This window comes from Apiospora phragmitis, assembly GCF_038363925.1.
Source record: "Apiospora phragmitis strain CBS 135458 chromosome Unknown utg000002l:1.0-5516284.0:1.0-5523493.0, whole genome shotgun sequence".
Lineage (NCBI taxonomy): Eukaryota > Fungi > Ascomycota > Sordariomycetes > Amphisphaeriales > Apiosporaceae > Apiospora > Apiospora phragmitis.
The window spans coordinates 120,668-139,824 of record NW_027117400.1 but is presented as its reverse complement, the minus strand read 5'-3'; the positions used below and the strand labels follow the sequence as shown (position 1 = coordinate 139,824).

Genomic DNA, 19,157 nt, shown 5'->3' with positions numbered 1-19,157 from the left:
GGTAAGGATACCCGGGATAATTAGTTATTTATTAATTTTTAAATCCTTTAATTTAATAATCTCGTTTATAAGCTCGTTTATAGGTATTCCGATTAATCGCTAAGGGTTATTAGTTTATTATTCTTATTTAACCGTTTCTTTATCGCTATTAGACTCGTCGGCTTTTAAGGTATACGCGAGCGTGAGTTCTCGGCTAGTTGCTACGAAGGCCCGGTCGTAGTTTTTTTTACTTTTCGGGGCTTTTAAAAATTATCCGGTACCTTCTTTATCCGCTAGGTATGTGTTATATCCGTTATTATAATAGGCTATTTAGGATAAGCTATTATAAAATATGTTTAGCGTATTATTAACGCTACTTTTTCTAATAGCCGTTATAAGGGTAGCTTTATTTTTAATAGTATTAATTTATTATCTTTTTAAAATACGTTAAAATATTTTTTTTTAATCCTCGGTATTCTTTAACGTAATATCTCTTTTTTAATAATTATAGTAAGTAACGTTTTATTTTTTATCGTTTTTATTATACTTAATAACGTCGAAGTTTATAAGTTCGCTATAGTGTCTGTATACGGTAATTACTTTAGTTTAAGTATTAACCTATTAACGTAGTTATCTCGTATTAGCCCTAGTTCGTTCGCTTTACCGGGGTTATCCGCCTTACTTTTCGCGGCGTCGTTCGTATAAGCGCGTATCGATCTTAATAGCAAGTTTTATATACGCGAGGAAGGTAGTTAAGGCGTTTAGTTAACTAAGCTCGTTTTTAATCTCCTTTTTAAATCCTTAATAATATATTATAATTTTAATAGCTTCGGTATAATCTAAGCGAGTTATAATACGTTAAAACTTTATAGTATACGTTATTACGGATCCTTTTTATTTAAAGTGTTCGAGTTCCCTTTCGGCTTGTTATTTTTCGTCGGGATCTTAAAAGAGCGATTTAAGAGCCTCTTCGAAGTTATTATAACTATTAAAAATTTATTAAGTCTCGGCGCGATATAGTTCGACTTATTAATCGCGTTTTACGAGTTCGTTTAAATAAGGTTCGAACTATAAGAAAGCCTTTCCCTTAAAGAAGGAGGCCGCATAGATAACCTTCTAGGTTAAGTCTTTAAACGTCCCCTCGTAAAATCGTTAATAGGCCTTAACCTAAACGAAGAATCCTCGGAGGTTCCCGCTCGTCCTATCGAATAGTGCTAGTGCGCTAATCTTAACCCCTTCCTTAGGTGCGACGGGGGTTTTAATAATATTAGTAGTAATTCGCAGGAGTTAAACCTCTTTATAAAGCTCGTCGATATTATTTATCGTTTATTTAAAAGCTGCTTAGGCCCGGAGCCCGTCTCGCTCTTTTTCGAGCTTAGTATAGTGGTATTAATAGTTAGCGTTTACTTATTAAAATCGCTTAAACTGCTTAACCAGCTCGCTTAGGTTAATAGGGACGTCTTTATTATTATTATCCTCGATTTCTATACTAGAGGCAAGTCGGGTAATATCTTTACCGTAGCGAGGGGCGTTATTTTTTAAAGTAAATATGTTTTTTATAGGGTTATTATTCGAGGGTTTAAATAATAACTTATAAAAATAAGAGTAATTAAAATATAACGAACGTTATTAAGTATTTAATAAAAACCGTAATAAAACGTACGAGGGTTTATATTAATAATACGAGAAAGTATTTAAATATATAATAAAGAATCGCTTATTAATATAATAAATAATAACCGTAATTTAATTATAATTAAATATAAAATTTAAAAATATTTATAATAAAATTATTAAAATAATATACTTTATTAATAAATTAAAATTAATACTTAAATTAATTATTAAAATAAAATATATTTATATAAAATATATAAAAAACGTTTATAATTATATATTTAATCCTTTTTTTAATAATTCCTTTAGATTTCGTAGATTTCGCGAAATCCTCAGATCTAGATCTTAAGATCTTAGCGCGATCCCGAGATCCGTTACGTGACCTCCGCCTTTAGTTTTTTTTTTACGAAGATATTTATTCGTCCTATAGCTGTCCGGGGCGGTATTATATTAAGCGGCGGCCCGTTCGCGAAGTATAAGTACGCTTATATTAATATAATTAGCAGTTTTATAAGTATCGGTAATATTATAGCTTAATCGGGGTATAATAGTTTCGTGCCGGTAAATTATAAGTCTAAGCCGCATAATTAGGCTAGGTCGTAATAATAATAACCTTTTATATAAAACCTAATATATTAATTAAAGTATCGAATTTAATCCTCGCCTTTTTTATTCGTAATTTAGTTATTTTTAATAATTACGATCACTTAATCCTTTAATAATAAGCTGTTTTTATATTAAAAAGAGAGGTACGTTTTCTTAATAAAAATAATATACAAAGGGATAGTGTAATCGTTTAATCCGACGCCTTAAATAATTATAACCTATTCCTAGTTCTTTTATTATATTACCTTAAGCTTTTCGTATCGATCGAAAGTGATTACGATTATTTTAAACGAGATTTAATTTATAAAAAACCCGGTCTCGTTAAAGTTATATATATCCTCTTTTTATATCTTATATTTATTAATTATATTTTATATAAAAATAAACTATACGCGATACGCGTTAAAATCTTTATAAAAGACTTTTTAATAATCGATTCTTCGATTAAAACGTGTCCGGAGGTCTAGTTATCGTCGTATAAAATTAAAGGCTTAATTAACGCCGACGCGTCTCGCGTTATATAAATTAAGTAATTAATTCGTTATATCTTTTATATTACTTAGCCGGGGAAGAAAACGATCGCGTATTTAAATTAATAATATATTAAATAATTAATTCCTCTTTAAAATTAAAAAGCTTTCGAGAGTTTATAGAGATTTCGGATCGTGGTCGAATTCCGCGTTATCGGCTACGTAACATCGACTCTAGGATATAATATATCGCTGCAGCTTTTCGTACACTTAATTTCGAGTTATTTTAAAGCGCTTAAAGCGTTAAATTAAACCTTTTTTCTTTATTTTTTAATTCTATACTTATTAAAGGAGAAAAGTTAGTATAAAATTAATTATAAGAAAATTAATTAAAAGTACGCAGCTCGCTTATGTACGCAGCTCGCTTATGAGGTACGTTAGGTCTTTAAAAAATCTAATAAACCGGTTTTTAAAATCGCAGCCCTAAGCAGAAGGACCAACTTGACCCCCGCTCCTCCCCCACAGGAGGCGTCTATCCGCATTTATGGGAAGCCGAGCGGTGGCGGCGTCGCATGGCCGGATAAGGAAAGAAATGTGACTGTAAGGCTGGCTGGACACCGGGACCGACTGCTCAGTGCTGGATTGCGCGGACGAAATAATGGGTGATTGGTTAATCGGCCGTGGTCTGATATTTCCAAGACACAGATACTCGTAGGAAGTGATTTTTGCATATGGAAATGGGTTACTAAAGTGAAATCGAAAGGTCGCCACGCATGGCTATCTCCTGTCGTGAGTTGAGGAGAACAGGGAATTGATCAATCCATGGTGGTCGGTACTCGGCCGATGGTCCTGCCTTATTTTCATTTGCTGACATTTCCGGAGTTCGTCCACAACTCCGGATTTGAAAACCGCCGTACTTTTGGCAACTGGCTCCCGTCCTACGCATCGGTAAGTACACAATACAGGTAGGTACAGTAGGTACTGAAATCTGATGCATGTATGGTACTTATGTAGAGGACCTCCTAGTGCAACAGTGAATGACTGGTTGCAGTCAGTCAGACAGTCTATATTGTGCTGCCAGGCAAATGTAGACAAATGAAGGAATGACAGGTAGTAATCCCGTATTATTCCCGGGCATATCTTCCAATGGACTTCCAACTTTTCGCTGCACCGATACGATTGATCTCCATTTGACAGGCCCCATAGGTAGCCCCGTAGCAAACGTGCTGTACTTTTTCATCTGCACCGTACTTTTCCTACCTCCAGTCCACTCGGCAGATTGCAGGCGGCTGATAGGCGACGGGCGCTCCACTACCACGCGTGTGCAAGGTACTTTCAGTGGGTGTCACGCTGAACCTCCCCCCGCTGGCCAGGCCCTACCAGGCAGGCCCAGCTACTACTGCAGATTCCTGCAGATATCGAGGTTGCCTTACTATGCTAATCCCAACACCAGCCAATACGAACTCATCGTGAATCCGAATATCCGCGGATATGTATATGTATCGCGTGGGCATTGGCGATATCAGTCAGGTAGCATGCATAACCATACCCAGGCCTGCCTGATACGGCCATTCTCCAGTCTTCCTTGGGCGGCCCGAGAGAGAGACTGATGCTGAGGCTGCTGCGCCGTAAAACAAGGACCAAGAAGACACCGACAAGAGCAGACTGACCAGGGTCGCCAGGTCGTCAGTTAAGCGGGAGATGGAGAGGGAGAGAAAGAGAGAACAAACACACCACGCACTAAGGAGTTAAGAAGCAGCTGAACTTATGCAGCCGACTTGGGTTGCTAAGGATGATCATCACCCTGGTCTGACGGTGTACGGTGCTACCCCCGGAGCATGCGGGGATTGGACACCCCCCTGATTTATGTAACCCCGTCGCACCCATTCATCTCTACTCTGGCCCAGACGACTTGGGATCATCTCATACCCCCTTCATCCGTTCTATATCCTACTTGCCTGACAAGCGCCAGGCCTTTTAACGTTGCCATTGACAAATCTGCCCCCCGGACAAACGCGCTCGCCCACTCGCCCTCTCTGCTCAGCACACGTTTCGTATTGGCACGCGCGCCGCCACACTCGCCCACTTTGGCGCATGTCAGCACTAAAAGGCCAAGTCTCGCGTGGAACATGGCCAAGTCTGCGTCCGACTCGGACCCAGACTCCAAGCCCGTTTCTTCTCTATTCTGGCGCTCCGTCCTGAATGCAGACGAACCTGATCTTCCTCCGCCTTGCGCGTAGGCACCGGAGATGTCAAGTCAGAGTCAGAAAGCAATAATGCGCCTCATCAGCGAGAAGGAGGAGAAGAAGATGAGGCGGAACGGTTCGCCAAGAGGCCACATGCAACTACTGCTTCGGTGAAGCAGGAAAACCGTCCCGACGAGGCCGGATCCTACGATATCCGGTTCGGCCAGCCGCAGATGCAGATGCAGCCGATGCAGCAGCCGTCGCACCACCCCCTACTATCACCACTCACGGGTCCAGCAGCCGCGGTGCCAAGCACCATCGCCACCTCCGCTGCCCGGAGGCCCATCCAGCAGTACCCGGCCGAGGTCTGGGAAACGCACAAGGCCCATCTTCACCACCTGTACATCCAGCAGGGGAAGTCGCTGAAGCAGATCCAGCAGATCATGGCCCAGCGGGGCTTCAACGCAAGGTTAGCACCCGAACAAAAGCCTATTATGTCACTGCCCTGCACGTTCTTCTGGAAGAGGGCCTTACTAACGCTGGCGCAAGCGACAAGATGTACAAGGACCGCTTTTCGAAATGGGGGTTTCGGAAGAACAGGCGCGCCTTGACCAGGGAAAAGGCGGAAGCCTATCCGGGCGGCAGCAGCAACAGCAGTAGTTTAATGCACGCGAATCATCACCATTATCGCGGTAGCAGTAGTAGTGGCAGTGGTTCTAGTATTCGGGCGGCTGGGATGATGCATGCACAGGATTGTTACGCGCACTTCTTGGCGACAGCTACGACGCCACCCCGACTAAGACAGCAACAACAACTACTAGGCGAGCCGGCGGCGGCCGGAAGCCTATTACCTCTAGCCTATTTCCAGGACGCCCTCTACGACAACCGGCCGCGGCTGCCGGATACCTACCTGGTGCAGGACCAGCTGCTGCGATGTTTCGACGGCATGGCGGCTCGGGCCTGGGCAACGGGCGAGGTGCGGCCCGGCGACACCAACAAGATGATGTACGTGACGCCCGAGGTGCACCGGCGCCTGGTGCGCCTCTTTGACGTGGACGACTACATCAGCACTCTGAAGGACGAGACGCCGCATTGCCGTGCCTCGGCCGCGATGCGGCCCGGGTACGAGTCGGTGAGCACCTTCTTGAAGAACCCCTCCCTGTTCGGCCTCCTGCGCCTCCTCCAGTTGACCATGTACGCGGGGCCCAACACGCAGCTGCCGGTGGTGTGGCGCTACATCGCCCACTCCCCGCAGCTCCGGCACTGCTCCGTGCCGGGGCTGTACGAGCTGTGCCAGAACATGGCGCGGCTGATTGGGTCGTACCCGCCCGGCAGCCGGGACTCGTCGCCCTTTGTCGAGTTGGTCATCAACACTTTGCCCCGGCTCGAGGCCATGGTGCCGCTGCCGACGACAGCCTCGGATAATGACGCCTCGGCGCCGTGGACGCCGACGCGGAAGCTACGGGACATGCTGCGCCGGCTACTGCTGGCGACGTCGCACCGGCAGTCGCTGTCGGAGCCGCTGAAGCGCTACGCCCACAACAGCGAGCTGCTGGTGCGGGAGCTGCTCGAGGTGCTCGAGCGCGGGAACAACAACGAAGGCCAAGGCCAACCACAAGGCAGGTGGCACGTGTGCGAGGAGCTCAGCGCGGCCTTGCCCAAGGAGGTGCGCGTGGACCTCGTCATCTTTGGCGCCTTCAAGCGGGCCGACGAGAACGGGAACTGGTGGCTTGAGGGGAGCGCTTCTTGGACGGGCTGCGCAGGCTCGAGCGGGACGAGGGCCGGCGCGGGGAGGCGCCGATGGATGACCTGCAGAGGCGGCTTTTGCTGATTATTCAGGCTAATATACATCAGAGCTTGTGGGGGGTGGAGAGGGAGAGGCAGAGGCAGAAGCTCGAGCTACTCGCCACCAATACCACGACGGCAGGGCCGGAGGAGGAGGAGCAAATATTGAGCGACAGCACCGGCAACGACTGCAACGCGCGACTGGGCCTCGCCATCGCGCTCCGCCGGCAGGCCATGCACTACATCACGGGAATGGAGCAGCGCGAGCACGGCGAGCGGTTCGAGGACCTGAAGGCGCTCGAGGCGTGGTACCGGGAGGTCGGGGACGCGGCGGCGGCCGACGAGGCGGTGCGGCAGGGCGACTTGGAGCTTGAGAGGCATCTGGCCACGTTGACTCTCTAAGGCTCCGAGGAATGATAATAATAATCTAAAGGACAAATATACCTCCACCTACCTACTTGGTAATATCGTGAAGTGGTGGGGATGGAAAGTAGTTCATAAAGGGGTCGTGCTGCTGCATTCCAGTTGGCTGGCATGTGCTTTCTTGAACGATCTAGTCAAGACAGGAGGCCCAAACGTTGGGGTTCGAATCGTAAATAGCGGGAGTAGTCATGCATCTTTACTGAGTGAAGATTCCCGTCAGATGTCATGTCAAGATGAGATCTTGGCATCTTCTCCCGCTGTTGGACCATGATCTTTAAGCGAGGGGATCTGCGAGTTTCCGGTCTGGAGAAGGATGCGTCCGTCTCCAGTTTCTTCTCCACCGTGTCTGCATATCAAATATACAGCTGGTTGCCTCCCCGTCATGACCATCAACCACCGCCGGAGAACTGATTCGATCTATCCCGGCTTCATTTGAAAGTATTCCTGTGCTGAAACGGAGCCGTACGTATGCAGTCGGCTGCAGGCATTTTTCATGGCCAACGCGGCTATGTATAATTATGGTTATGGCAGTTCGATGCGTAGCGTACCTCTCCTCTATGCAGCCAGTCTACGTCACGCTGCAAGAAATGTTCCAGGGTTGGAGGCGCGTTACCGGGTATTTACGTACGACAAAACCCGGCCAATTTAACAACGACAGATGTGCGATTGGATGCAAGATGCCCGACGGGAACTGCCGATGTACATGAAGATTACATACGGGTTAAAGTGTGAACCTTGTATCCTCACTTTCCATTTGCTTTTCAAGGGAAGTGGCATTTGCACAACACACATGCACACATCAACAAGATTCTGCGACTGTCAGAGCGGTCCCAGTGCGGCCACACGCGTTATTTAGTGGTATACCCGTCTGCCCGTCTTGCCCGTCCGTCTCCAAGTGTGGGGGTTTGTACTTGTGCAAACACACAGGCATGGACCGCATTGCAACTGCAAGCGACACTGAATCGCCAGATGCAGTGTGATCAGGCCATGTATTTCAAACCCCTAACCTACCCTCAGGGCACATCGTCCATCAAATGACAAGTCAGTTGTTCTGGAATGCCTTGGCGGATAAAGCACACACCAATTGCCAAGCAACAGGAAGAAGAAGAGGAAGAGGGAAAAAAGAAGAAGAAGAGATAGACTCCCAGGCATTGAAGTAAGGGTTAAGTTGGATGCCAAAAGTCAAGCCAAGCAGCCTGTCAGTGTCAGTGGCAGTGAGTGAGTGGATGACCTCAGTGAGTGCTAAGCTAAGCCTGGAGAATCCATGGGTGGGACCTGAAGCCTCGAAGCTCCAGGCCTGTCAGAGTGGGTAAGCCAAGCTGTGGCCGGCCATGGCAGGGCATGGCACAATGGAAGCACCTGATTTGACGGTGGCACAAGCAGCGCCCAAGCTCGACCAAGCTCGCGCTGCAACGCCGGAAGCTGCAGCTGACGATTTTGCTTCCGACGGGGATGGAACCTAAGCTGCCTCATCATCCACTAACCCAAGCAGACTGATGACCCATTCTACTATTGCCGTGGCCATGACTGGGAGCTAGCCGAAGACGTGAACAAGGCGAGTCGATCTATCGATTGCATACCGAACCTGAGCTCAGGGACTTGTGACCGACCCAAGCCTGCCAGCCCCAATCCAGTCTGCATACATCAATCCAACCCAAATCGATACATAGACTTTTTTTCTCCCCGTCTGTCCATTTTGATAAAAGCCACCATTCCACCATCAAAGTCTACTCCGGACCCCTCCTCTTCCCGCGACACTTATTCTGCGCACCGAGCTGAACACGACAGGGCCCTGACTCGGTCCACCAGCCAATCCGTCCATAGAGGGGGGATCGAAGCGACTACTACTACTACTACTACTAGTACTACCTCATCACCGCTCACCACCGCCGACGCCGACTCCTACGAGCTTGACGCTATCGTCGTCACTAGCGAACAGGAAAAGGAAAGAGAAGCAAGGGACGCCAGGAGACAAGTCAAGCGAGACCAGAAGCGCCGCTGGCTCGACGAACGCGACGAGATGAAGTTCTCCCATAGTATCCAATTCAATGCTGTGCCCGATTGGAGCAGTCATTACATCGCCTACAGCAACCTGAAGAAGCTGTAAGTAAAGTCCTCTAAGCGAAGCTACTCAACTTATCATTGCCATGCCATGCCGTACCATCCTTTGCCTAGTAGCTAACGTGGAATCCACCGCAATCCAGCATCTACACCCTTGGAGAAGAGCATACCCCAGCAGCAAGGCAACGATGCCGAGTCCCGACCGCTCCTCCGCGAGGACGACCCCCAGACCATCTTTTCGCGGGCGTTGGACGTAGAGCTGGAGAAGATCACCTCCTTCTTCCAGATCAAGAGAAAAGAGATCTTCGAGGATGTCGAGGGTCTGCTGCGTGATCTGCGCGACGAAAACGGCGGGGCTGCCGCCATCAGGAACATGTCCCGGAACAGCGCCGAGAACATCCGCCAGATGGCCCGCGACCGGCGCACCTCGCGCGGTGCGCGCTCAACCGAGGACGGCCACGAATACAGCGACAGTGACGAAGACGACGAGACGGCCGCCCTCAACAAGCGGCCCACCTCGAGCCAGCATGGCGGCCGCCGCCGGTCCATCCCCAGCGCCATGCACGCCTCTACCGACCTGGGCGCCTCAACCGACATGGGCCGGTCCACGCGGCGGACGAGCATCGCCGGCGGCTTCACCGACTACGCCGAGATAGAGGAGATGTACACGTCGTCCCTGATGCTCAAGAAGCGCATCATCGGCCTCTACGTGCAGCTCTGCGAGCTCAAGTCGTACGTCCAGCTGAACCACACCGGCTTCCGCAAGATCCTCAAGAAGTTCGACAAGATCGTCGACCTCGACCTGCGCTCCAAGTACATGACCGGTACCGTCGAGCCCGCCTACCCCTTCCGCGGCGAGACCATGGCCCAGCTCGACGACTACATCGGCCGGCTGGAGCAGGCGTTTGCCGGCACCGCCACCCAGGGCGATCTCGAGCTCGCCAAGAAGGACCTGCGCTCCCACCTCCGGGAGCACGTCGTCTGGGAGCGGAACACGGTCTGGCGTGAGCTGATCGGCCTCGAGCGGCGCGCCGAAGCGGCCAGCCTCGGCCACGGGCTTCTCGGCGGCGTCAACGAGAGCCACTCGAGACTGCAGGGCGACGATCCGCCCATGTCTCCGACCAAGGAGTTTCGCACCCCCATTGGCCGCTTCAACGTGCCGACTTGGGTGTACGGCATGCCTGTGATAACGCTCTTGATCGTCATCGCCATCTTCATCGTCCTGCTCTACGTGCCGTTCATGGCCAGCCCCGAGCAGCAGAACTGCGCCGCCATGTTGGCTTTTGTCAGTTTGTTGTGGGCGACCGAGGCCATTCCGCTTTTTGTGACGGCCCTGTTGATCCCCTTCCTTGCCGTCGTCCTCAACATCCCGCGTTCGGACGAGGAACCGCACGAGAGGCTGGATTCCAAGGCGGCCACGGCCTACATCTTTGCCGCCATGTGGACGCCTGTCATCATGCTACTGCTGGGTGGATTCACCGTCGCGGCGGCCGTCAGCAAGATGAATATCGACAAGCGCGTGGCGACCTTCGTTCTGGCCAAGGCGGGAACGCGCCCCCGTACGGTTCTGGTGGTGAACATGTTCGTGGCCGGTTTCGCCAGTATGTGGGTTAGCAACGTGGCCGCCCTGTCCTGTGCTTCTCCATCCTCGAGCCCATTCTCCGCAACCTGCCCCAGGGTTCCAACATGGCCAAGGCCATCATCATCGGAATCGCCTTGGCCTCGAACATCGGTGGCATGCTGTCGCCCATTTCGTCCCCGCAGAACATCATTGCTCTTGACAACATGGATCCCCAGCCGTCGTGGGGCACGTGGTTCTTTGTCGTCATCCCCGTCGGCACCGTGGCCCTTCTCTGTATCTGGATGCTGCTCCTCGTGACGTTCAACCCGGGCAAGGGAACCACCATCATGCCGGTGCGAGTCGTCCGCGAGAAGTTCACGGCGAAGCAATGGTTCACGGTGGCCATGTGTATCGCTACCATTTCTCTATGGTGCGCTAGCCACTCGCTCGAGTCGACCTTTGGCGACATGGGCGTGATTGCCATCCTGCCCATGGTCGTCTTCTTCGGCACGGGCATCCTGAGCAAAGACGACTTCAACAACTTCCCCTGGACCATCATCATCCTGGCCGCCGGTGGCTTGTCGCTCGGCAAGTCGGTCAAGTCGTCGGGCCTGCTCCACACCGTCGCCGTGGACATTTCGCGACGTGTCGACGGCCTGGAGCTGTACGCCATCGTGCTGGTTTTCGCGGCCCTGACCATGGTGTTTGCCACCTTTATCAGCCACAGCGTAGCGGCCTTCATCATCCTGCCGCTGGTTGCTGAGATTGGTCGGGCCATGGACGAGCCCCACCCCAACCTGTTGGTCATGGCCTGTGCTCTTATGTGTTCTGGTGCCATGGCGCTGCCCACGACCAGTTTCCCTAACATCAGTAAGTTTTTCTCACTCCCTGTCTTCGCACTGGACTATTATTATCCATGTCCAAAACATTTTACTGACTCCGCGCCTTCTTCACAGCTGCCATCATGAAAGAGGACGCTACGGGTCAGCGGTATCTGACGGTGAATCACTTCATCAGCCGCGGTATCCCTGCCAGTATCATGACTCTTGGCGTCGTGGTCACCCTGGGCTACGGGGCCATGCGTGTCATGGGCATGTAGAAAGCCGATACCCCAATCTCTACGAAACGTTGTCGACAATTGGACTTGGTTCCAATGATTGAAATTTGTTACGGTTGGCTGGGTGGCTCTCTACTTTCCAGCATGAATGGGTCGCATAGTTGGGCGCGCGCGCGGTTGGGTGCGGTTGCGGGACAGCGGTACGGGGTGAAGAAGCAGCAGTTGCGAAGATCTCAGTTATTAAGGCATTTCTGATTTACTACCTATTGTGGTTGATTTTTCCTTTGGGTCGCTTGGTCGGCGGGAGTGTGGGAGTGTGGGAGTGTGAATCTACATTACAGATATGTGTGTTTGTATGTATTATTAGGTATCTGATTGTCGGAATATAGAATGTCACTAAATTGCTTTTCGTTATCGGATCTGGCGGGTGTGCTTACTGCCAGTCATGAATCGGCCCCCGGTGCCCGAGAGAAGTCCGACACATGAGGTCAGGTTTCAGTTGACCCCCCTATCACTTATGTTGCCCGGGGGGGTCGAATTATCTTGGCGTCCCACATGAGGTTATTACCTCAGCAGGCATGTTTCCGAGATGAAGCCCCGGCATTTGCAAGCTACTGCAGGATGTGCCCAATCTATAGATACATACATAGGTGTGCACCTGTCGTCATTACTAAGTCCGCACTGGCGCCCGCATCATGTAAGTACGTAAGGGTTTCACATCACCCAATGAGTCTTCGGTGACGAAATGGCGGCAGCTTCCTCAATTCTATATCTGAAACAGCCAGTCTGTCATTCAACATTGAATGCAGCAGATTGAGGCTCAATCTGCTACTTCAAATACACGAATCTTGTGCGCACACGACTCAAGAGATCAGATTTCCCTAGCGGCCCCCATCGCTTCCGCGGTGGGTTAAAGGCAGTGGATTCGCTGGCCACCATGCCACGAATCACGGAATTTGTGAGGCAACATGTTTTACAGTGGACCGACCGGCCACGACAAACAAAAACATCTTGTCTTATGCGCCGAACCGGCCAGAAGCAGTGCTTCTGTTGTCCTTTATTCATCCCGCCGAGCCAGCCACGGGTGTACTTACTGACGGAGAGATACTAGTATATGGTGGATACGGCTGACGATTGCGGCACGGTGGTTAGCGGCTAGGCGGTGCCTTAGGCCGTTCGGTCTGCATTGGTTCCGATGATAAATCCGGCTTTGAGTCGAAACTGGGGCGGTGGCTCTATGTATTTCCCTCCTATTCTGGGGCGGTCAAGTGGTGCTTTTGTAATCAAGGGGCTAACTAGACTAGAATACTGGACCGCCCGCAGCTTCTGGAAGAACTTGGCCATCATACTGGAGCGCTAGTATCTGAATATATAAGTAGGGAGCCTGGTCCGACTACTTGCTGCAATCTGGAATCTTGATAATCTCAACATCATCGTCCTCCAATCTTTCCGGTTTTATTTTTAGCCTTTTTCGTGTGACTCTCTTTCTCCCCAGATATCCCCGGACCCCACCCCCTTATTATCAAAAACAAACACCACCATGGCCGACTCGTCCAAGCTCTTCCAGCCCTTGAAGGTGGGCAACAACCAACTCCAGCACCGCCTGGCCATGGCGCCGCTGACGCGGTTCCGCGCCGACGGCGACCACGTGCCGCTGCCCATGGTCAAGGAGTACTACGAGCAGCGCGCCTCGGTGCCCGGCACGCTGCTGATCACCGAGGCCACCTTCATCTCGCCCCAGGCCGGCGGGTACCCCAACGTCCCCGGGATCTGCACACGCCCGAGCAGTGCCGCGCCTGGAAGGACGTGACCGACGCCGTGCACGCCAAGGGCAGCTTCATCTGGGTGCAGCTGTGGGCTTTGGGGCGGGTCGCCAACCCGGACGTCCTCAAAAAGGAGAACGCCGAGTTCAAGGTCAAGGGCGCGAGCCCGCTGCCCGAGGCCGAGGGCAAGACCGTGCCCGCGGAGATGACGGAGCAGGAGATCCAGGAGTTCGTGCGGGACTACGCCCAGGCCGCCCGCAACGCCGTCGAGCTCGCCGGGTTTGATGGTGTCGAGATCCACGGCGCCAACGGCTACCTCGTCGACCAGTTCCTGCAGGACGTGACCAACCGGCGGACCGACTGCTACGGCGGCTCCATCGAGAACCGGTCCCGGTTCGCGCTCGAGGTGGCCAAGGCCGTCGTCGAAGCGCCCGGCGTCGGCCCCGAGCGTGTGGGTATTCGGCTGTCGCCCTGGTCCCCCTTCCAGGGCATGAAGATGGCGGACCCGGTGCCGCAATTCACGCACGTCATCAACGGCCTCAAGCAGCTGAAGCTGGCATACCTGCACGTCGTCGAGTCGCGCGTGGGCGGCAACTTGGACGTGCCCGAGGAAAACGTGGCCGAGCGGGTCGAGTTCGCCGTCGAGGCGTGGGCCAACACGAGCCCCGTCTTCATCGCGGGCGGGTTCACACCCGCGAGCGCGCGCAAGGTCGTCGACGAGGAGCACCCGGGCCGTGACGTCGTCGTCGTGTTCGGGCGCTACTTCATCTCGACGCCGGACCTGCCGTTCCGCATCCGGGAGGGGATCGAGCTGGCGCCGTACGACCGTGACACGTTTTACAATGCGGGCGAGGAGAAGGGGTACCTGACGTACCCGTTCAGCGAGGAGTTCTTGCAGAGCCAGAAGGCGGCTGCTTGATTGATTGATGGAACTTATACTGGGTATGGAGATGCTTGGTGATTGCATGGCTATGGCGTCGGGATAGAACGAAAGATAGATGAGAATTCTTTCATAGACAGACGACGGCGTCACGTGAGAATCGTGGTACGACTGGAATGCATACATACATATAGACAGCGACCTAAAGAATAGAATCTGTGTTTTCAAGACATGATCCCGTTTCCTACTTACTGAGCAATATTCCGGTCGATTGTTGCCATCGCGACTCCTTCACCATTTCATCATTCCCAAGCAATGAGCATTTGCTTCGATGGCACTCACGTGTACTACAAGCCTCGCTTGATGGCTGATAAGTGGCCGGCTTTTTTTCTACTTGGTCCCCATCGGTCTGACCCAAGGAACATCGTCCTTTAGGGGTTTCCCGGAATCTATCGACTTCACTCATATAAGGGGCTATTCTGCCATGAAGTAGATATACCATGCCCATTAAAGAAGCTTTAGTTCACGGCCTGCATCCTGCTTGCATCTGCAGAAGATACTGAGTGTCATCGTGGTAGATCTACATCGATGCTCGCTTCTGTCAGTTCTGTATGTCTGTGTACAACTAGCCAGTCCAATGCCATGTGTTGAGACAACACAAGCATGCGCTGTCGTGGCGGCGGCCTACCGCGCAGAACACCGGCCCCGCCGGGCGGAAACCCGCGGACGATAGACTCGGGGGAGGCATGTCGGAATAGAGTCTAGGTCTCCACCCAGCATAGTCTGGCGGCGCCCCAGCTGCGGCGTCACTGTATGGGGACAGCCGGGTCTTGGCCACAGATGTCTCCCTCGGAGAAAAGAGGTTGGCCGGCGCACGGGCTTGCGGTTACCCCGGTCCCCTTGCCGGCTGACGCCGCCCAGAGGTGCTGTCAATCGTAGTAGCCCGTTCTATTCAGCTCGGTGCGGAAGGGCTTGGTGCACGTAACCATCTGCTGCGGAGGCGGTGCGCGCCACCACCGCGCGCACGAGAATATGTAAGCAACCCCCTCAAGGGCGGCGGCGCCCGCAGGCTACTTACCAGAGCAACGTGGCGTGGTTCAAGCTGAAGATGATTGACGCTGTGGCGTGCTTGGGGCGGCGCCATCTTACGCAACTTGTCACGTGGCGACTCTCTGCTCCGAGCCATTGGCCCGTCTTGCATTTGCATCTATCCAATTGCATGTGTCGTCACTACGCCACCACCATGGATCGTTCATTTTACGGCCTGCTCTCGTTGATCGTGTCCATTCGTCAGTCCCCCATCTTCCCCTCTTGAAAGTCTACAGACACGAGCTCTGGCTCCGTGGCCAAAATGGCCGAATACCAATATGGCATCCCACGATTATCTATGGAAGGTTTGCCAGAATCGAGAAGTGACGACAGGATACAGCAAATTGAGAGAGAGCCGACAAATTCATTCCGCTATACACCGCTTGACAATGAGAACAGCATTCGGCTCCTCACCATTCAGCCGGCAGAGTCTAATTCTGACCCATTGGTTTGCACCATCTCTCCTGCCGAATTCCGCGAGAGACCCGCATATGAAGCCCTGTCCTACACGTGGGGGAGCAATCTTGGTTCCCATGCCATTACTCTAAACGGTAGCCCATTCTTCATGGACCAGAACCTATTCGAAGCTCTTCGCTACCTGCGATCCCAGAGACAGAAGAAGGCTCTTTCGGCCGATGCGATCTGTATTTACCAGAACGACATCCCGGAGCGAAATTGGTAGGTTCAGATCCTGCCACAGATTTACATGCGAACCGAGGATGTGGTGGTATGGTTTGGAGTGGAGGTTTCGATGCAAGAAAACCCATATCGCCTCTTTGAGAATGTGTGCGGCCACGATTATTGGCAACGACTATGGATCATTTAGGAGATCGCTAATGCGAACGAGATTCGCATATGCTGCCGCCAGCGGGAGTCATGGGCTGACTTCATTCACCTTATTCGGAGCCAAGCCAAATCCTTCGATATTGGGCCCCTCAGACTGGGTAAAGTCCGAAACGATTTGAGAAATGGTTCTTGTACTCTAATGTCTCTCCTGTCGGATCATCAAGAAGCCAAATGCGCAGACCCCAGGGGTAAAATTTACGGACTCAAGGGACTGGCATACGACGGTATGGATTTCCCCACGGATTATCAGAAGCCATCATCTTCGTGCACAATGGCCACTCAAGATAGATAAACCTTGTCCAGGGGACGAAGTCAACTGGCTCTGCAATTCTGCCTTCTTCCTTGTGGAATTACGAAGTCTCGTCGGGCGACGGTTGTATAGTGAATACAGAGGTTGTGTTATGTTCACTTGATATCTTCAGTCCTATCACTAGTCTCTCCTTTTGGAACGTCCAGAGCCCCCAAAGATGATGTGATACCCATGTCCGAAATATTTTGAATCTTTCAATAAGGGTTGGTATACATGGTCAGCATTATTGATGACCGCATGGACTTGGTTGTGTTATCTGACCATACCTCCCACTCGGCGTGCTTTGCAGAATGGCCAGGAAAGGCCATCCTTGATAATGACCACCTCTAGATCAGTACTAATACTGACGCAAGAGACTTGGAAAGCATTTTTCATATTGAATAGAATACATACACTTGATTAGTTCCCACAGATTGCGACCAAACGGGTTGTATCCGTGATCTTTAATGTCAGTTTAACTTAGAACTAACCCGAATATTGAGCCAGTCAATACAGCATCTTACATGAGTATTCAGCTGCTGTTCCATCTGACATCCCACGTTGTAAGCATGTCCCCCGCTGGTTACGATGAGATCTTGGCGCGGCACCGTGTGGTCTGCTGACAGGCCCGTTAGACGAAGCTTGCGTTAAGAACCTTCCAGATTGTTACCGTTGATAAGGTCAGCCGTAACCGCTATTCAATATGCCAGAACTAGGGTGTGCAAGAACCGACTCAGAATGAACAATATCGCTGAAGCATCCATAACGAGCTCAACTGGTCTGGCCAATGTGCTTATATCATTTGCGCTGCATATGTGCTCATCACACCCATAAGTACTTTGGTGCTCAGCAACTGGCCTAGAACCCGGAGTAGGCATCACCCCCTATCATGATATCGCATGATTTCCGGTAGAGCGATGTTTATTCACCTTCCAATTTGAGAGATCAATACTGAAAGGACCAATTCGCTTGCTGCGACGAGCCTTTCGGGGACTTATCGTATCTACATCCTACTCTGAGCACTGCGGTGCTTACGGACGCCAAAATGATTCCATTGTTGTTCAAAACCTCTTCGAGATGTCTACGGCAATCGAGACGCCTATAAAAGCGCTGCCCAGGCCGTGTTCACCACAGATGGACGAGACGGAAACAGCAATATTCACCAAGATAGCAACCTGAAAAGAGCTAGAATAAGAACAATGTCTCGGTTCACTGCTTTTGCTTTGGCACTATGTCTGACCAGCCTATCAACTGCTGTTCCTGTCGGAGAGCAGCCTGCCTTAACTGACTTCCAGCCGATCGGAATCCTCCCTCCGGGAGAAGCGGATGACCAGTTCTGGGCAGCCATCGCACCCCCCGAAGCCGTCACACTCACACAGGCCGACCTGGCCGCCTTCCACAACGTCACCGAGGCCCCCAACGGCGGCGGCAACGCGGCCGCACTCCAGGAAAAGCGCTGGGCCATCGGCAACGACGACCGCGTGCTGTGGACCAACCGGGACTACCCCTACTCGGCCATGGGCAAGATCACCTTCCCCGGCTCCTGGTGCTCCGCCTCCCTGATCGGCCCGCGCCTCGTCGCCACCGCGAAGCACTGCTACCAGCCCGGCGTCCCCTACCGCTTCAACCCGGCCTACGACAACGGTGAGGTGCTGCCGGGCTCGTACGCGACGCGGGTGATCCTCTCGTCGGACCCGGCGTCCGGCGGCCCCTGCAACGAGAAGGAGGACTGGGCCCTCTTCGTGCTCGACGCCAAGCTCGGGGACCAGCTGGGCTACCTCGGCGCCAAGGTGTACGACGCCGCGTCCCAGGCCGGCCGCGCCGTGTTTTTTAATTACGGCTACCCGCAGGACAAGAGCGGCGGCAGCCGGCCCTACCGCATGGAGGGCATCTCGGTCACTCGCAAGGAGCCGCGCTGCGACTCGACGGGGCCCCTGGACACCGATATGGACGTGTCGCCGGGCAACTCCCGGGGGCCCGCTGTGGCTGCTGGAGGACGGGGCCCGCTACCAGTACGGAGTCACGAGCAACGCGTGGCTGCTGGATGGGCAGCTGCTGTTTGCCTCGTTCGCGTCGGGACAGAACTGGGTGGCGGCTATCTTGAGTGCACGGCAGAACTACCCGTAGAGGAAGCTGATATGTGGTCATGGTGAAGTAAGACAGAATGGGGCCAGGGATCTGTCCGATAATAGGATATGGTGGTTCCAGTAAACAAGGAACGATAGCTGTGGTGACAACTAACTAATTTATGAAGTATCCCTAATAGAATTATATATACCGAATAAGGAGGTCATCTCGTACGAGAGAAGGTGCTCATGCACCAATAGGTTACGTGCGTAACAGCGGGACTATCAGTCCTCACTTATCGGGAACCCTCTGCGCGGCTTCCACCATATCATCACCTTTTACTTATTTGCTTATGCCCAGGCTGGTCTGCTTTAAAGGTCATTGAATGAAGATGTCACCAGGCTTATCGATAATGCAATATGACCTTACGGACTGGCAGATGCGCCTTCTGGGCAAGGTGTAGCATCACACAGCTGTG

At 51.9% G+C, this 19,157-nt stretch overlaps 5 protein-coding genes across 5 annotated transcripts; all 5 read left to right on the top strand.

The window, feature by feature from the left end:
* Positions 1-4,801: 4,801 nt before the first annotated feature.
* On the top strand, positions 4,802-7,045 carry PG994_000923 (uncharacterized protein; the record flags this gene model as incomplete). Its single annotated transcript, XM_066852332.1, has 4 exons — positions 4,802-4,867; positions 4,963-5,327; positions 5,408-6,583; positions 6,715-7,045. 4 exons carry the CDS (start codon positions 4,802-4,804, stop codon positions 7,043-7,045), a joined length of 1,938 nt encoding a protein of 645 aa, XP_066720473.1.
* A 2,041-nt stretch (positions 7,046-9,086) lies between these two features.
* On the top strand, positions 9,087-11,787 carry PG994_000922 (uncharacterized protein; the record flags this gene model as incomplete). Its single annotated transcript, XM_066852331.1, has 4 exons — positions 9,087-9,169; positions 9,293-10,700; positions 10,781-11,558; positions 11,645-11,787. The coding sequence occupies 4 exons, from the start codon at positions 9,087-9,089 to the stop codon at positions 11,785-11,787; spliced, it is 2,412 nt and encodes an 803-aa protein (XP_066720472.1).
* A 1,498-nt stretch (positions 11,788-13,285) lies between these two features.
* Positions 13,286-14,427, top strand: PG994_000921 (Chanoclavine-I aldehyde reductase; the record flags this gene model as incomplete). The annotated part of the gene is made up of 2 exons (XM_066852330.1): positions 13,286-13,504; positions 13,534-14,427. 2 exons carry the CDS (start codon positions 13,286-13,288, stop codon positions 14,425-14,427), a joined length of 1,113 nt encoding a protein of 370 aa, XP_066720471.1.
* A 1,312-nt stretch (positions 14,428-15,739) lies between these two features.
* PG994_000920 (uncharacterized protein) lies at positions 15,740-16,159 on the top strand (the record flags this gene model as incomplete). Its single annotated transcript, XM_066852329.1, has 1 exon — positions 15,740-16,159. One exon carries the CDS (start codon positions 15,740-15,742, stop codon positions 16,157-16,159), a length of 420 nt encoding a protein of 139 aa, XP_066720470.1.
* Positions 16,160-17,811: 1,652 nt separating this feature from the next.
* Positions 17,812-18,765, top strand: PG994_000919 (trypsin-like cysteine/serine peptidase domain-containing protein; the record flags this gene model as incomplete). Its single annotated transcript, XM_066852328.1, has 1 exon — positions 17,812-18,765. The coding sequence occupies one exon, from the start codon at positions 17,812-17,814 to the stop codon at positions 18,763-18,765; it is 954 nt and encodes a 317-aa protein (XP_066720469.1).
* Between the last annotated feature and the right edge of the window lie 392 nt (positions 18,766-19,157).